Source organism: Buteo buteo, chromosome 1 (assembly GCF_964188355.1).
Source record: "Buteo buteo chromosome 1, bButBut1.hap1.1, whole genome shotgun sequence".
NCBI classification, from domain to species: Eukaryota; Metazoa; Chordata; class Aves; order Accipitriformes; family Accipitridae; genus Buteo; species Buteo buteo.
Window position 1 is genome coordinate 567,219 of NC_134171.1, and position 17,309 is coordinate 584,527.

Below are 17,309 nucleotides of genomic sequence, written 5' to 3' on the forward strand. Positions count from 1 at the left end.
TGGGGGACAGGGGTCACCCCCAGGGCTGGGGTGTCACATCCATTTATTTGTGCACCCCAGAGTGTGAGGGGCTGCATGAGCCCATCCCTGCGTGGGGATGGGTGTTGGGTGGTTGGACACAGATCATCCCGAGTGGCCCTAAATAGAGTGAGGGGCTTCATGCTGCAAAGTGCCCGGGCTTCCAGTTAAAAGGGGGGCTGGGAGAGGGTGAATGTGTGCCACTACTAGTGGCACTGTCCCCCTCCTCCTGTGCCGCTGTCCCTGTCCTCGCTGGGGGGGTGGCAGCTGTAAGCACAACATGACATATATAAAAATATATATATAAATATATATTTTTATATATATTAAAAAAAAAAAAAAAAAGAGAAATGTGGGGTTACAGAAAGTGTGTGTGCTGGTATTCAGGAGCCAGCAGTAGCCCCTACCCACCCTTGGGGGGCAGCCTGAGCCCCCAGCCCTGGCTTGGCTGGGCAGCAGCACTACCCCTGCCCCACTTGACCACACCAGGGGTGCAGTCAGCCTTTCTGAGAGTTGGACCCCCACCCATTTCCATGGGAGGTGCGGGCCACGGTGCAGCGCTGCCCGGCAGCACATGGGGAGCATCTTTGGCGTGCCCCATGTGCGGGGGGGGACGGGGACACACCACCAGCATGGGTGCAGTGGGGGCCGGTGGCAGCCTTGCGGCTCAAAACCAGGGCCGTGAGCCACTCGTGCATGTGGGGGTCCCGTGGGGCCAGAGCCCAAAGGAGGTGCTGGTGGGGGTCCAGAGCGGGTGGCAGGTTCCCGGGGTCCCCGTCCGTCCCCGTGGGCAGGAGGGGCTCAGTTGGAGAGGAAATCAATGGTGGCTCGGACCGTCTTGGAGGTGCGGATGTCCATGGCGGTGACCTTGATCTCCGTGTCCCCGAATTGCATGCTGGCACGGATCTCGCGTCGGCCACGGGCCGGGCTGCCGGCATCGCCCAGTGCCTCCAGCTCCAGGCTGATGGTGCCGCACTTACGCACGCCGGGGTCGGTGATGTAGACCACGTCGTCGGTGGCACAGCAGTAGATGTTGATGATGGTCTTGCGCTGGCCCGGCCGGGCCGGGCAGTAGCTGCGCTGGACCACCTCCCCCAGTGCCACGGACTGGTCGACGGAGACGAACTTCTCAAAGATGTCGGTGCACCAGTTCTTGCCCTCCTTCACCAACAGCTTCTCCCGCGGGTGCTTCCCCTCCACGAACTTGTTGAGCACCCCCACGCCGTAGGTCAGGGGGGAGCGGCGGACGCGGACGATGGTGGGGTCGAGGCCGAAGAGCACAGCCCCTTTGAGGATGGTCAGCCCCACGTCTTGGGGGATGATGACGCGGCAGGTGGGGCCGAAGGCTGCCTGGACGGCGTGCTGCAGCATGGCCGACTCCGCGAAGCCCCCCACCAGGAAGAGGAACTTGATGCCTTGGACCTCCGGCTTCTTCAGGAGGTCGTCTGGGGGGGAGAGAGAGGGGGGTGTTGGGCAGCGCTGGGGGCTGCCCGTGGTCCTCTACCCCTGCCCCGGTGAGAACAGGCACCGGGCATGGCTGGGGGTGCCACTGCAGGGTGCCAGGGGGGCTGGGGAGAGGGGACACCCCCCTCCCTTGCAGGGTGGCAGGGGGTCTGGCAACCGGGCTGCTCCCACCCCCAGGACCTACCGATGTGTTTGATGATCTGGCTGATGGTGGGCTGGAAGAGCTCGCTCATGGCCTCCGAGGACATCCGCAGCATCCCTTGGGACGACCACTTCACAAAGTTGACGCTGGGGAGGGAGAGAGGGTCCGGGATTGCCCCCCACTAAAGGCTCCCCCAGCCCAGCAGACCCAGGAGCAGAGCACCCCACCTACCATTGTCCCCCCCCAAAATTTAGGTCCCTCTGGGGCCACATGCTCCCCCCAGGGGTCCCCAAGCCCTGTTATTGCCCCCCCTCTCCCCAGCCGGGCTCTCACTTGCTCTTCTTGAGCGCCGTCTCCACGTTCTGGCCCCGGTGCTTGCGGTAGAAGTCGATGAAGGAGAAGGGCAGGGAGATGTTGAGGGGGCTGGCGCGGGAGGGGGCTGCCGCCCGCTTGCGGGCCTCGAAGGCGATGGTCAGGTCCACCCAGGCGGCGGGACGCTTGGCCTTGAAGGTGGCGATGAAATCCTCCCCGAAAATGTGGCACAGCAGCTTCTCGAAGGCCAGGTCTACCCCCACGGCCCCGTAGGGACCCCCTGGGGAGGGCATGGGGGGGTGGGCTAGGTCAGGCAACATCCCCATTGCACATACATCCCCGTGTCCCCCATCACCATGTCCCCAGACCCCCCCCCAGCATCACCTAGCAAATCCTGGGACACTTTCAGTGCAAGACCACGGCCCCCAGCCCCACCGCGGCTCTTCTGCAGGGGGATGAGGGTGGGGGGACGTGGAGGGGAGCCCCCACCCAGGGTTGAACCAGGGGACAGGGACAGTTGCCTGCATTGGCAGGGGGGCATGGAAACATCCCCCAGGAGCAGGGAGAAGGCAGGCAGCATGGCTGCGGGGACAGCGGTCCCCTGTCCCACCAGCACCCCCAATCTAGCAACCCATCCCTGCCCCAGCTGAGCCCCCCCAGCCCAGCACCCCAGTCCCACCTTGTCCCCCTGTCCCAGCTGAGCCCCCCCAGCCCAGCACCCCAGTCCCACCTTGTCCCCCTCTAACCCCGCACCCCTGTCCCACCAGCACCCCCAATGCAGCAACCCGTCCCTGTCCCACCCAACCCCCCCCATCCCAGCACCCCTGTCCCTCTGTCACCCCACAACCCAGCACCCCGGTCCCACCTGAGCCCCTCTCCCCCCTGACCCCCCCCAGCCCAGCATCCCCGTCCCACCGAGACACCCCCAGCCCATCACCCCCACCCCACTTTGCCCCCCCCAGCCCTCCCCTGCCTTTCTCCCTCCTGACACCAGGTGGTGCCACAGACCCAGCCACGACCCTGCCGGGGACTGAGAGGGGACCCCGGCCCAGGAGGGGGTCGCTGGTGGGGGGGCCAGAATGGGTCTGGGGGCCGCAGCCCACCTGAGGCTTTGTACAGCTCCTTCAGCGTCCCCTGCGGCTTCTCGATCTGGTGCACGGTGAGGTCCACCGTCCCGCCGCCGCAGTCCGCCACGATGTAGCGGTCACCTGTGGGCAAGGACAAGGGCCGAGTGGGGGTCCCGGGTCCGCCCCAGCTGCTGTGGGGTGTCCCCCAGCACCACAGCAGGGCTGACCCCCTGGGACACCCGTCCCGTGGGCTGGGAGCGGCCGCTGGGACACGGCCGTGGGCTGCAGGGCTGCGCTTTACCCAGGGGAAAAAAAACCCCAACATTTAACCAAAGTATGGGGGTTTGGTTCCCACCCCCAAAAAAGCCGAAGAAGTTTTGGAGGGCAGGAGGGGGACATTGCGGTGTTTGCTTGGAACAGTGGGACGGGAAGGTGGCAGACAGACCCCCCCTGCCCTCACCGGCATCCTCTGGGGCATCGGGACCGAGTGACAGACCGGAGCCGTGTCACCCCCACGGCAGGACCCTCCCCTGGTGCTGGCAGGGCCACGCTGGGGGTCCCTGGGGGGGTCTGCCACGGTGGGTACGTCCAGCCCCCCATCCTCTCGCCCAGGGTGACCCCGGGGGCCAGGCAGCACCGGTGGGGACTCCTGCTTGTCCTGTCCCCCCCCACCAGTGAATCTTCCCCGGGATGGGGTCTGCTGTGGGGGGGTGCACTGCCCGTCACCCCTCCTACCTGCCTGCATTTCCGACCAGAGCTCCCCCACTCCTGACTCCACCAGGAAGGTACGGCTGTGCCGGGACCGCCGGAGCTGCTCTCGGGCTGAGGGACAGAGCAGAGGGGCTGGTGTCAGATGGGGGGGGGGCACCGGGGCCAGGAGCATCCCGGGGATCCCACCCCCCGCAGTGGGTGGCTGCACTGGGAGCACTGGTTGCCCACTCCCCTCCAGCCAGGACACCTGACATGGCCCTGGCTGCACCGCGGAGGAGATGGTCCAGCCATCCCACTGTTCTGTCTGGGATCCCACCTCGCCAGAGGTGTCCCTGGGCGATGCCGCCTCTTCCCCTGTTCTCCCCAGCTCGGGTGGGGTTTCCTCTGCTCCCCCCATCCCGGGACGGGGGACATCAAAGCAGCCCGGAAGGGCAGGGAGCTGTTTGGAGAAGGTGGGGTTATCCTGGCCTATTTTCGGCATGCTGAGATGGACATGGCACACTAATTTAATTAGCTTCAGCCCTGGGAGGCAGCTCAAGCCCCTCTGTAAATCCAGATGCAACCCCGGTTCTCCGGCCAAACACAAGACAAGGGCTGTGGCCACCGGCAGGTCCCAGCTCCGGGGTTTCGTCCCAGCTGGGCAAACCAGCTCTGTCCCAGTAAAGCCCCGGCTCTGTGGCTGGAGCGGAGAGGACCCCCAGGCTCCCCATGCACGGGGGGAGCATCCTCGCAGGCAGCTCAGCAGAGGGTTTTGGACAGCCCCGGAGCAGCGGGTAGATCCTTTCCCTGTCCCAGGGCATTGACAGGGGAGGTCGGCATGGGATTAGGAATCCCGAGGGCTTGGCCCGTATGGAGGAGAAGGGAAGCAAGGAGCTGGGGTGGCGGAGGCTGAGCAGAGCGAGCTGCTGGGAGGAATCCAGGGCGGCTCCGGCTGAGCCAGCAGAAATGGCTCCGGATGGAAATGTGGGGAGAGCGAAGGGAAGAGGCGTCCCGAGGAGCTGGGGTGGTGCGGGTGGAGGTCAAGGGCAGGCTGGGCAGATGAAAGGGGCCACGACCATGAGGGACACACCTGGGAAAGCAGCCATCGCCTGCCCCAGCCATGTGGGCTTGGGGAGGGGGGCAAAGGGGGGAGCAGGGCTCCCTGGGGCTGCCAGAGAGGGGAGCAGCCACAGCCTTCCGCTCACTGGCTTGGCACAGTGCCCCGCTCATCTCTGCCTCAGTTTCCCCCATCAGCAGAAGATGCCGCAAGCTGGGGGTCCCCGTGGCGGTGGAACCAGCCCTGCCCTCGCACGGGGGTGCAGGATTGCTGCGCTCCCTTTCCCGCTGCAGAGCACCCGCCGAGGATTTGCTCCGGCACATGCCAGTGCTGCACAGAAACCCAAACGCCTTTTGCCAGATTCGGTCTCGTTTGCTAAAGTACCGGAGAAGGGAAAATTATAGGGAAGGGGATGGGAAAGTGGAAAAGAGCCGGGAACTCCAGGGTGATCCGTGGTGCTCAGCCCAGGGACCCCAGTGCTGCAGCCTGGGCTGAGCTGTGCCCCAGGGTTGCCTCAAACCCCCTCCCCAGCCACGGCTGCCGACGGACCCTCAAGACCTGGCACACAGGGCCGGATCCCTGCCTGCTCCATCTCCTGCTATTCCAGCCTCCCTCCCTGCCAGGACCCTCTGCCAGCTCCCGGTCCCGCTCACCCTGCCGAAAACTGGAGTCGATGGAGTGGTCCGGCGCCAGCCCGTTGGCCGGGGGTTTGCAGCTCAGGTCGATCAGCTGGTGGAGGCGAAGTTTCCTGCAATAAATGGAAGCGGCTTCGGGCTCCAGCGCGATCAGCAGCTGCTCCGGATTCTCTGGGGACACCAGACCGGCCTGCGGAGAGGACGGGGTGTCAGGGCAGAGAAGGTGCCGGTGCACCGGCACGTCCCTGCTCGCCGCAGCCTTATGGCTGTGCTCGGGCAGGGCTCTCCTGGCCCTGGCCTTCGTGCATCGGTTTTGCCTGTATAGGTTCTATACGTTGCACAGCAATCCTACGCGTTAGGGCTGTGCGCTGGCCATCACCCGTTCGGTAGGGGTGGGTTAGCTCCCGCCTGTCCCAGGGACCCAGCGGTGGCACCAAGCACCCAAGGGGGACCCTCCATCCCTGGGGGAGCACACGTCCCCATCCTCAGCCCCCCCACCTTGCTGCACGCCCAGCTCTGAAATCCTCCCACCCCACCAACGCCAGGTTTCAAAGCCCAACAGCCAGAGTCCAGCTTTTGTTCTTTAGGCTGCCAGGACATGCCAGAGACCCTTTGTTATGGAGGCAGCACCCACAGGGGAGGGGGGGAAAGAGATACCCCCCCAAAAGCACAGCCTCCTGTGAGGGTCACTGTGCAGAACAGCCTCCCCCGGGGGTCCCCCTCACCTTGTAGGCAGCCTCTCGCATGAACTGCTTGGCCGGCTGCTTCCAGATGGCGGGCACGGTGATCACCCAGCGGATGGCATCTCTCTCGGGCAGGGACGGGCACTGGTCCTTCAGCTCCTGCCGGGCAAGAAGCAGCAGGTGACCCCCCCGGTTGGGGCATCGGAGCTCTCGGTGAAGGGTGAGGAAGCAACACGTGGAGAGGACAACACGCGTGATGTGTACTCCGTTTGGGGAGGGAGAGAAGGGCTGTGCTCATGTGACGGTGCAGGGAGACCCGGCTCGGGTGCCGGGGTGCCCTACCTGCACGGCGTGCTGCTTGAAGAAGCGGAGTGCGTGGGCAAACACCTCCAGTGCTTGCATTTTCTTCCCGTTGACAGCTTCTAGTTCAGTTTTCATGGTGAGGTCCTGCCAGGAAGAGCAGTAACAGCAAACAGATCACACAGGGTGCTGGGATGCGGCCGGCGTCCCATCTCGGCTCTGTCGGTGAGCCTTGGGCAGGGTGCCTGTCCCCCGTTGTGCCAAACGGACCAGCTGGGGTGCGGGCACTGGAAGCACCACTCTGCAGCCACATCCATCTGCCCTGAAGAGGCTCGGATAGGGGGAACCAAAAATTCACCCCCGTGCAAAGGGCTAAAACATTGCAAAATGTGTGTAAAGCAAACAGGGAGCTGGGTGTGCTCAGTCGGGATGCTGGTGATCAGAGGTTTTGCTTGTAGCCCCTCTCCAGCCCTCCTGAATTTCTGCTCCCCCCAGTGAGCCCCTCTCTTTGCTTTCTGCAAAGTAAGATAAATCCCTGGGGCCAGCTCAGCTCGCACCCAGCCCGGCCAGGGTCCCCGTGGGTCCCCTGGGGCGGTCGGGGCAGGAGCAGGGACTCACGCTGGTGCTGTGAATCTTCATCTTAAATTTCTCAAAGTACAGCCAGTCGCGGGCTTCCTCGGGGTCCAGGTCGTGGTAGTAGTCCCTGGCAGTGTAGCCAAAGCTGTGGAAGATGCCCTCCGGTGTCAGCAGGAGGCTGGTGGGGGTCTTCTGGTTGGCCACCCCCGGGTCCCCTCCTTCCCATTTCCTGCAAACAGAAACCGGCAGCAGCCCATGAACGTCAAGGCCGGAGAACGGATCCTGCCCCATTTCATTTATTTATATGGGCACAACCTCAAGCACCTTGAAGAGGGACAAAGAAGGGACCAACGTCCCTGGGAAGGCCATCGCGAAGAGTGCTTTGCTCCCTGTGCAACCCTTGCAGGTCTCCTCTGCACCCACGCAGGTCGTTAGAATAGAGCGCTAACGAAGAGGTGCTCTCCCCCCATCCTCCCGCTCAGCGCGAGACCCATTTCATGGGCTCCTTCCACCTGCCACAGCCAGGCAGCATCCCTCACCCGTGATGGTGTGGGTGTTCGTTGCCCAGCCCGGCTCCATCCCTGCCTCCCGGCAAGCCGACTTCCAGCCCCTTTGGGCAAAAAGTCCTTTAACAGCCCCAGGAGCAGCGCTCGGGGCTCCGGCCGCTCCTCACCTCATCATGTGGATGGCCTCGGGGTCGCTGGAGAAGCTGAAGGCGTAGCCGCTGGATGTGGTGCCGAAGTCGATGGCCACCACCACGGCGAAGGAGGCAGTTTGCTGGGAGCGAGCCTCGCTCCTCTGAAACGCAAGGGCAGCCGTTAGGGATGGGCTCTGCCCTGGGGGTGAGCATCAAAACAGAGCTGGCTGCTTCCAGACAAGGGGTTAAAAAACCCCCGAACAACCCGTGAAAGGGTTAATTTTTCCTGGGTCAGGCCCACAGGCACTGCGATTTCTGCCCAGGGAAGGGACGCAGCAATGCCGTGGTTTTCTCTGCAATGATGCCAAAAACATGGGGCAACTCCTCCTCTTACATGGCTCCAAATCACCGAGAAAAGGAACTGCCTGCACTGGGCCCTGCGGCGTTCCTGCGGTGGTTCCCAAAGGCAGGATCATGGGACAAGGGGATTTGGGCAGCCCCAGAGAGGGATGGATGGAGGGATGGATTTGTGGAGGGATGGATGGAGGGAGGCTCTGTCCCTGAGAGCTGCCTGGGGCTGTGGTCGGGTCTCTGTTTCCTCCTGGGCTGGGGTCATGCTGAGCCCTCCACACTTGAACCCTGGCAAATTTTAGCTGAGATTCCCCAAAACCTTCCCTGCTCCCGATCCAAGGGACCTTATCCCAGGTGTCCCCACAGGTCACCCAACCGAAAACCTTCCTGGCCCAGATGCTTCAGGGGGTTCCCGCTGCTGCTTTTCTGGTCCTGCCTTTGGGCCCCCATCCCTCGCCTCCTGGTCGTGGCAGGGAGCCGCGGTGCCGGAGGATCCACGAGGATGCGGCAAACCCCGTACCCATGTCACCAGCCCAGGCTGCCGCCCTCGTCCGCCGCAGCCTCCCAGGTGCGTGGGGCAGACACAGAAAGCTAAAAGCCCTCATTAACTTTTAACGTATCCAGATTTGATAAGCGCAGACATTAGCTAGCCGTGAAAAAAGCCGGCGATTAGCATGGGTGAAGTGGTTGTCTCAGAAATGTGCATGTTCAGGGAGCTGCAAGGACAGCGAGTGCTGGGGAGGAACTGGCTCCGGCATGCTCCCTGCCTGCGTCCTTCCACACCGGGCAGTCCCGGGGGACACGCAGGTAGGAGCAGGCTGAGGCCAGGAGCTTTGCAAGGAGTTAAACTTATGCTGGTGTTTTCTCTGGCTCCTCTCCTGCACTGGAAAAAACCTCCATCCCATCAATTCCACAGCTAAGGGGGGGGATTTGGGCACCAGCGATAGACTGACCCATCCTTCAGCTGGTATCGGGGTGTGCAGTGGGGATGGCAACCAGCCCGGGAGGGGAGGTAGTAGGAGGTGACCACCGACCAGGGAAGGATCAGAGGGGGCAATGCGGGGGAGACAGAACCCAGCAGCCCCACTGGACCCCCCCAACTGCCTTACCGGTGACTGGGAGGGCGTCAGCGGGGCGATGCTGCAACTGTCGTGGAGCGTCCCCGGGGAGCCAGGAGGGGACGGCGTGGGGCACCGCTCGCCGTTGGCACCTGGGGACACAGCAGGGTGAGGCTGGGATGGGGACGGGTCCTGGTCCCTTCTGAAGACCCTTCCCCAAGGTGAGGGCAATGCGTGACATCCCGATGAAGATGCAGCCGGTGCAGGCTCAGAGCTGCTGCAGGGGCTGCTCCCAGTGGGCTCCGTACAGGGCAATTCTCAGCTTGAGGGGCTTCCCACGCTTTTTTCAACCGTGTTTAAGGAAGGATCCAATCAGCACTGATTAAATTAGCAAACGAGGAACCCCTTGGAGGTGTCATAAGGAGGTGCAGGAACTGGCTGCACCTGGTGTTAGCACTGGTGAGCTCGCAGGGATCCCTCCCACTGGGGATGGGGCTCACAGCCACGCAGGGGATGGGGACAAGTGGCCAGAGCAGAGCCACAGGACTGAGGGACCTTCTCCTCCGGGGCTGGGGGATGTCAGCTCTTGCTCAGCAAGAAGAAGGGTGAGGGTGAGTTGGTCATGGTGTTTCAGGGAGAAGTTCAGCTCACTGGTGTGGGCAGGCTTTGGTGATGAGACACGGGCTCAATGTCTTCTCCATCGCCAGAGACGAACTGGCACACGGAGGAAAAGTCATCTCATCTTGAAGACAGTATCCAAAGTAAGTCAGGTGAACCTGCAAGCCCAGTTTCTCCCTGTTGGTTCTATAGAGACCCTTGGTGGTGGCTGCAGATGGAGATGTTCTCCTGTAGATGAGCCAGCCAAGGTGGGATGGATCCTGCCTTGCACATCTGAAGGGGACCAGAGAAGTGGAAGTGCAGTGGTCTTTGACTGGCAAAGGAGCAGCCGGATCTAATTCCTTGCAGCTGACGGTAGCAGAGTCAGGACTAAAAACCCATGACGTGTTTGTAGCAGAAAGGGATGCAGTGGTTCTCCAGAGCTGCCTATTTTTAAATCAAGACAGCCATCATCACATAAATACACGCTAGTTCAGCTTGGCAGCGCCTGGCGGGGATGACTGCAAAGGATGCCAGAGGCTGCTCCGGGCAAGCAACTGAAATGCTTGTATCCAGCGGGAATGGGGGAAAAACTTGGGAAAGAGCTGCCAGTGAGCTACCGAGGCAGAGCAAGCGTCGGCAGCGTGAGGCCATGGAGACCTGGCTGCTTGGCCCTTGGCAAGGGGAGGTGTGCTCGGCTCAGACCCATGGCCACGGTGCAGAACAACCCAGTTTGGTGGAGACCCAGTAAATCCTGTGTGAGCTCGTGGTAACTCTGAGACACTGAAGTTTAGCCTGCGCAGGGAGCTCAGGGAGGCACTACAGCGAGCCATGGATTTGCATGGGGCCAGGCCAGTTGCCCTTGCTCTGCGGTGCCTCCTCCTCTTCCTCCTCCTTGAAACACCAGCCAGCCCTGTGTCTCCTCGGGTGACCCCCCCACCAGCTCCTCCACCAGCAGAAGCCTTGTGCTGGGAATCCCCATTAATCCTGGTGTGTCAGCCCAGGCTGGAGCCGCTGCAGAAGCCCCGGTGGGACGCCTGGCCCCCAGCCCAGCCAGCGCCGGGACGGTGCGAGCCCCGGGGCTGTCCTGCATGCCGACGGCGCGGGGCTGCCTGTTGCCTGCACTCCTCTTGCCACATGGCTCCAATTAGCAGAGGGGATTAATCATCCGCCCTGCGAAAGCACGAGCCGATGGACAGGCTCCGGCTGTTGGCGGGGGGCAGCCGGGAAGGGGCTGGTGCAGCTGATGGAGCGCGGCCGCCTTTCCCAAGGGGCTTGGCCGGCTCCGGCTCTGGCTCTGGCGAGGGTATGGCCATGCTGGGAATGGGACGTGGGGTCCAGGCGGTGGCACCGGGGAGGCGGAGGGACCGTCCGCCCCACGGGCTCTGCCGAGACCCACGCGTTGGGCTTGCGGCTCCGTGCCAGGACCCTGCCGGGATCTGGACCACGGGAGCAGGGACAAGCAGCACCCACTCCCAGCTGGACTCTGGAGAGGTTTGGGGCTGGAGGAGGCTCCTCAATCTTTCCTCAGGGAAGCGTAAAACTCTAGCTCTTCTTTGCCAGAGGGTGCCGGCAGCTGGTGTCTGTGTCCAGCTCCCACTGTGACCAGTTTGCACCAGGATGCCTAAGGGGCAACTCCTTAAATCCCTCTGGCAGCTCAGGAGCCCCAGAGCCTGCAGCAGGGGTGCTCTGGACCCCCCAACAGCAGCAGCCATGGGGTGGGAGCCAGGTTCAGCCGCACGGGCACCCCCCATCCTGGCAGCGGGGGTCCCAGCTGCTCCCCACTGCTTTGTTTCCTGGGCCGGCTGAGAGCCGAGCCGCCGGCACATCGCTCGCACCGGCCTCGGTGCCACGGTGTCAGGGACGGTGCTGTGCCACGTGCCCCCCGGGAGATGTGCCAGCCGGCTCGGTCGCTCCTCGCAGCGACACGGCTCTGGTCCCTTCACTCTTGCTCTGTAAGTGCCTTTCGCTGTATCCCGTGTCTCTGCCATGAATATTTGATCCCCGACAAACAGGAATGTCCCTGTGGGCATCTCCGTGTGCCTGCAGAGCCCAGCAGCGGGGGGAGGCTGGTGTCCCTCAGCCATGGGGAGGGAAAACCTTGCCTGGGTTAGGTAGGGAGCCGGTAGCTCGGCCGGGCTTCGAGCCTGGGGGTCCGGACCCCAGCCTGGGGCTGTGCCCATGAAACATCGTTTCTGCAGGTCCAGAGCCAGAGCTGGTACCCTCCAGTGTGTGGGCACTGGGCTCCCAGTGGTCTGGGGGAGCTGGGGGGGACGACCCGCAGGGGTTTAATTCTTGCAGTGGCCTCTTTGCTCAGTCTGTTCCCTGGCTTTGTGTTTGCAGGGTCAGGTTTCCTCGGCCGCAGCAGCTGGTTCTGGTTACCCCAGCGCAGGAGCAGCGTGGGGGGCTCCTCCGCACCGCAGACAGGAGGATGGTTGCAGGGGGAGGACAGACAGACGGCTGGGGGAGCGGTGGGGGGGACGCCCGGGTGCGCGGGGGAGCGAAGGGAGAGGGGCCAGGAGTGTCACGCTTGCAGAGAGCTCGTCTCTGCTGGGGGTGGGGGGCTGTGGGCAGGGACCCCCCCCACTGCCATGCCCGCTGGGCACCTTCCCTGGGGGGGAGCAGCCTTACCCATCCGGAGACTCTGCATCCCGGGCTCCAAGAGCATCGCCATGGCGGCCTCGCCTTCCCGGCTGCAAGAGAAGGAGGATGGACGATGGGATGAGCGTCCGTGTGCCTGGAGGTGCTGGCTACCCTCTCAGCAGCGGGGTGCACAGCGTGCCATGGGCTGGGGTGTCCATGGGGTCCCCTCACCCCCCTGAGCGTTACTGGGTGAGCCCAGGCTCAAGCCCCCCCCTCGAAGACCCAGCAGGGACAGGGCTGGCTGTGACCCTGCATCCCCTGAGACCCCACAGGAGACCCCCAAAGCCCGGGGACTCAGGTTGCAATAAGGTGCAGGAGGGTGGGGGGCTGTGCCGGGGGGCTGTCCCAGTTCAGCACGCACCCGATCGGCACCGGCCAGGTGCCGGCACGGCCTCTGCGGGAGCGGGGGAACCCCGTTCCTTTCATGAAGCGGGTCAGACACGTGCGTGATACAGATGTTGTGCGCAAAACGCCGTTCCGCCAGCGTGGGGTCTATGCTGCAGATTTTTAGGCTTGATCACAGAGAGAAACTGAGGGCAGGCGATCCTTTAAAGTTATTTTCTTAATTGAGGTGGTCACTGCCCAGGGCCAGGCTCCCTGCAGCATGGTGGCCGCACCGGCAGGAGCAGGAATGGCCGAAGGCGTCGCTGCCCATCCTAAGGGCTGTGACCCAGCGTTGACCAGCTCCAAAACTGCTTTCCCAGCATAATAAACTGGCTCTTGGCTCTCTGCCTGATCCCATCACCTCCGAGGCTGCCTGCCCCACGCCGACCGCTTTCATCCTGCGGAGCTGCGGGCTCAGGACAAGGCTTAGCTCATCGGGGAGAGGCTTTGCTCCGAGCCAAACCCACCCACGCGCTGCCGGCCCGGCGGCCTGATCCTGCTCTCGGCAGCCTCCCGAAAAAAAAGCCTTGCGCTAAAAATGGCAGGTGGGGGGACTTCTGCACCGGCCACCCCGGCGGAGGGTGCGGCGAGGGGCTGAGCGAGGAGGAGCTGTGGCCCATGCAGGCTGTGGGTCAAACCGCAGCGGGGAATGTGGTGCTGGTGGTCCTGGGAGGGCACGAGGGGGTATCTGGCAGGCTGAGGCTGGCAGAGGGTCTTCTCCAACAAAACTGGGCTTTCCATGAGGTTGTGAGAGTGCCCTGCAAGGATGTGCTCAGGGGATCACCCCTTTGATGGCAGAAACTCTTCCCCGGGGCTTAGCTTGCATTTTTGGTGTCTGTTTGTCCTGGCTTCAGGTCGGACACCCCTGTGCTTCTCTGGAGCCAGGTAAGGGGTAACTCCGAGTCTGTCACCCCAAGAGCCCAGCCCAATGGGGTCTGTGCAGGGACATCCTCCGTGCCCCCCGTCCCCGGGGTCTGAGCTCCCAGGGGAGGCTTCCTGCATCCCGTTGATGCACGGAGCTGTCAGCCCGAGCAGGAGGGAAAAGCAAGACCTTGGGCTCTGGTGACTTGATGGTTTCGTTCCCTGCACCTCCACGGCCATGGGATGGTCCGGGCAGTCGGACCGGAGCCTATGCAGACCCTCAGGCTCCGGGTGGCTAAAATCCTCCATCTCAGCAAACCAAATTCTGACAGTAGATCTCACCAGGGGGGTGGCTGATGGCTGCCTTTGTCCCCAAGCTGCCAAGCCCCTGCCTGGGGTCCTGGCGAGGAAGATGAGTGGGGTCAGCCCACCCTGGCAGCCGGTGGCAGCGCACAGAGGGGCTGAGGTCTCCTCCAGCCCCCTGAGGGGTTTTGTCCGGCCGTGCCTCTCCTCGTACAGCGCTGGAGACCCGGCTTCTGCACCCCGTGCTGGCAGGGCACTGGTGAGGCTTTGGGCTACCCAGTGAGCCCAGCACCCCCACAATCCTGGCCGGTGGACACAAATGGATCCCTTCCTTCCCACGCACACGCGTGTGAGCAGGGCACCCGTGCAGAGCCCTCGTGTCCTCCAACACTGTCCCCATGCAGATCCCGGGCAGTGATTGCTCTGCCTGCACGTGAATCTGCCTGCGTGTGAAGCTGCCTGCACCCGTGCCCCCTCCCCGGGACATGGGCTGAAGCCCCCAGCTCTGGGGGGCCCTGCCATGCTGCTGAGGAGAGGGTCCCGGCGGTTCCCGGTGCTCGCTCCGGCAGCTTGTGCAGGAGCAGCGTTTTTTTGAGGACTTTCCACCATTTCCGCCTCTGCAAGGGCTCACGGAAACGGGGAAAGGAAACAAGTTTGGGACGGCTTCAGGGCAGGCGGACAGGCTGGGCACCGGGGCCTCGGCACGGCATCGTCGAGCGTGGCACGGGGCCGCCGTGGCTGGGGCTGCCCCAGCTCGGGGGGGGGGTCTTGGGGCAGCTGTGGGGCTGGGCTCCAGATGTGTGGGGAGCGGGAAGAGGCATTCATCCCCACAAGCCTCTTGTGCTGGGAGCGAGCACATCTGCGGGGCTGGGGAGCCCCCAAATCCTCCGGGCAAAGCTGTCGGGTTTCCGTGACCGTTTGCGGGCGTCCTCCCCTTCCCACTGCCATCGCTTGGCCACGGCTGGGACACGGGAGCCGGCGGGATGTCCCTGGCACGGCTTGCCCCGGCGTGGGCTGACACATCACTTGCAGCCCCTGCGCGGTGCTGGCACGTCACGGCACTATCCCTGCGGTTTGCGGTGGTATCCCCGCCGGTCACAGCAGTATCCCCCCCAGGACAGGGTGCGTGGGGGGACAGGACCCACGAAAACTCAGAAGGGGCTCAACGCAGCAATCCCCACTCCCACCCGTGCCCACAGCCCACATCCTCGCTGGGGAGAGGCCTCGGGAATCCTGACACCCCTCACCCGCCCCGGTGCCGGTGTGCTCACTCACCAGTGCCCCCAAACTGGGGAGACACCCCAATGCGTCCCAGCTGGCCGGGACGGTGACGCCCTCGCCCCGGCCGAGGGAAAAGCCGGGCGATGCCGGGTCCCCACACCTCAGGCGGAGCGTCTGCTGGTCCCCAGCTCCCACGAAGCCCCACGGCCGCTTACCTCTGGGAGGGGGGGGACAGGTTGGGGACCCCTCCGTCCAGCCACCACCTTCTCGCTCCAGCTGTGCCGGCCGGGTGCCGGCTCCCACCACCACCGGCGATGCCCAGCGGCTCCGGCAGCGGCCCGTCCGCGCAGCCGGCCCCGCCGCGTAGCCCCCCCTGCTCTCCGGCTTCCTCTGGCTTCCCCGAGCGCCTTCCTCCCACTCCCACTCCCGGCCGGCGCCCAGCCCAGCCAGCGCCTCAAATTGCAATTCCAGCTGCAGATGTGGGAGCGGGAGGAGGAGGCAGGGCCAGCGCCGCCGGGAATGAAACCTAAACTCCGCGCTCGGCCCCGGGCTCGCCGCAGACTCCCCAAATCGGGGGACCGTGGGCTGCCGAGGGGGGATGGACCCCTGAGGGGAACGAGGCTCCCAAAACAGCTGGGAATGGGAATGCTGGGGGGAAAAGGGAGAGACACCGACAATCCTCCACCTCTGCCGGCGCTGTCGCCCCGTTAACTTGTCTTTTTTCTGTCCCCACGCACGTTTCTCTCCCAGTTTTTGTCACTCCCTTCATCTTGGCTGACACATCAAACGTAGCTCCATGGCTCTCTGCGCCTGTCTTTCCCTACTGCTGGCTCTCTGCCCATCGGTCTGTCCTGCCTGTCTGTCCATCTGTCCAGACATCCAGCCACCTCCTGACTTCAGAGCCCCATTTCTCCCAGCCCCGCAGCCCCCCCGAGGCGTGCTGCTCTCCAGACGGGGCTCCTGGCTTGGGCTGTGCGGGGGAAGCGGTGCCGGGGTGTCCTGAGAGCAGGAGGCAGGCAAGGGCTCCATCCTGCAGCTCCCAAAGGTCTCCGTGCCAAGAAGAAACCATCCGTGGAGGACTCAAAAGCACGGGCAGATCATTGGGATCACTGGGGACATTGTGATCATTGAGATCATTGTGATCACTGAGATCATTGGGATCATTGCTATCAGGGAGATCATTGGGATCACTGGGATCATGCATCAAGCTCAAGAAGCCCCTGACCTGCGGATTGCTGCAGGCTGGGGGGGTGGTCTTACTAAAAACCTGCAAAGGTATGTAAAATTAAAGTATACCAAATTAACACAGTACATGTAAATTGGATCCCAAAGGGATTATCTAGCAAGTCCTAACCTGTCATGGGGAGTGGAGGCTCCGTGCTGCTGGAGTTGTACTGGGGAAACCTTGGTATTGTTGCTGGGACAGTCCCCGGGGAGCCCAGCTGAGGGACAGGACCGCAGGCAGGACTGCCTGTGGGCTGGATGCGATCAAAGGACGGGTATGGAAAGCCCCATGGCTGGGAATGGGCATCGACCAGGGATGCGGTGGCCTGGAGCAGGATGGGACGGATGGTTGGCTGTGAGTGACAGACTGACACTGACAGGGGATGCACGGGTGGGAGCAGAGGAGCCACCGCGGCAGCACCGTCCTGTGCCAGTGCCGGCTCTGCCGTGGGGACATCGACACACTGAAGAGGGTGGGAGGGTGAATGCTGAAGTGGCAACGAGGAGCTGAGCTCTCTGCGGGGAGCCCGAGTCCCTGCCGGGGGCTCAGGTCTCTGAAGCGGAGAAGAAGCTGCTGGGCTTTTGCTCTCCTCCCTGGGCTGGGCAGCCCAGACACCCCGGTGATGGGCTCTGCAGGGTGAGTGCAGCCTGAGGGCCACGCTCCATGTTTTCCTCCCTGGACCATCCCTTGGGAAGGGTGTTAGGGGACTCTTCCTCACAGATGTGGAAAAGGGCTGGGGTGCCGGGGGTGCCTGTGATGTACTGGTTGTCTGTCCATCCCCCCCCCCCACCTATCACTGCACTTGCGCATCTGTCCGTCTCCCGACTCACTATACCCGTGCATCCCTCCTGCCCGCACACACACACATTTATCTACCTGTCTGCTGCCTGCTCCCTCCCCTCCTCCTCTTTCTGTAGCAGCGTTTGAGTCACCGGTCCCAGTCTGGGAACTGGGAAGAGCCTGATGGTGCCTGGATGTGTGGTGGGCTGGGAGGGGGTTGAGCAGGCAGCTCCTGCAGGCAGGTCAGGCAGGAGCTGGGCGAAGTACGGAGCTAGGGCCAGCCGCTGTGCGCTCCTGAGCAGGCT

At 63.5% G+C, this 17,309-nt stretch overlaps 1 protein-coding gene across 1 annotated transcript; it reads right to left on the minus strand.

Annotated features, from left to right (window-relative positions):
* Positions 1-9: 9 nt before the first annotated feature.
* On the minus strand, positions 10-15,462 carry HSPA12B (heat shock protein family A (Hsp70) member 12B). The gene is made up of 13 exons (XM_075039137.1): positions 15,215-15,462; positions 12,219-12,280; positions 9,042-9,142; positions 7,618-7,742; positions 6,987-7,173; positions 6,411-6,515; positions 6,111-6,227; positions 5,404-5,575; positions 3,739-3,825; positions 3,040-3,144; positions 1,958-2,216; positions 1,667-1,770; positions 10-1,463 (listed from the first exon to the last, which is right to left on the minus strand). The coding sequence occupies exons 2-13, from the start codon at positions 12,259-12,261 to the stop codon at positions 820-822; spliced, it is 2,049 nt and encodes a 682-aa protein (XP_074895238.1). The 5' UTR covers positions 12,262-12,280; positions 15,215-15,462; the 3' UTR covers positions 10-819.
* Positions 15,463-17,309: the final 1,847 nt, after the last annotated feature.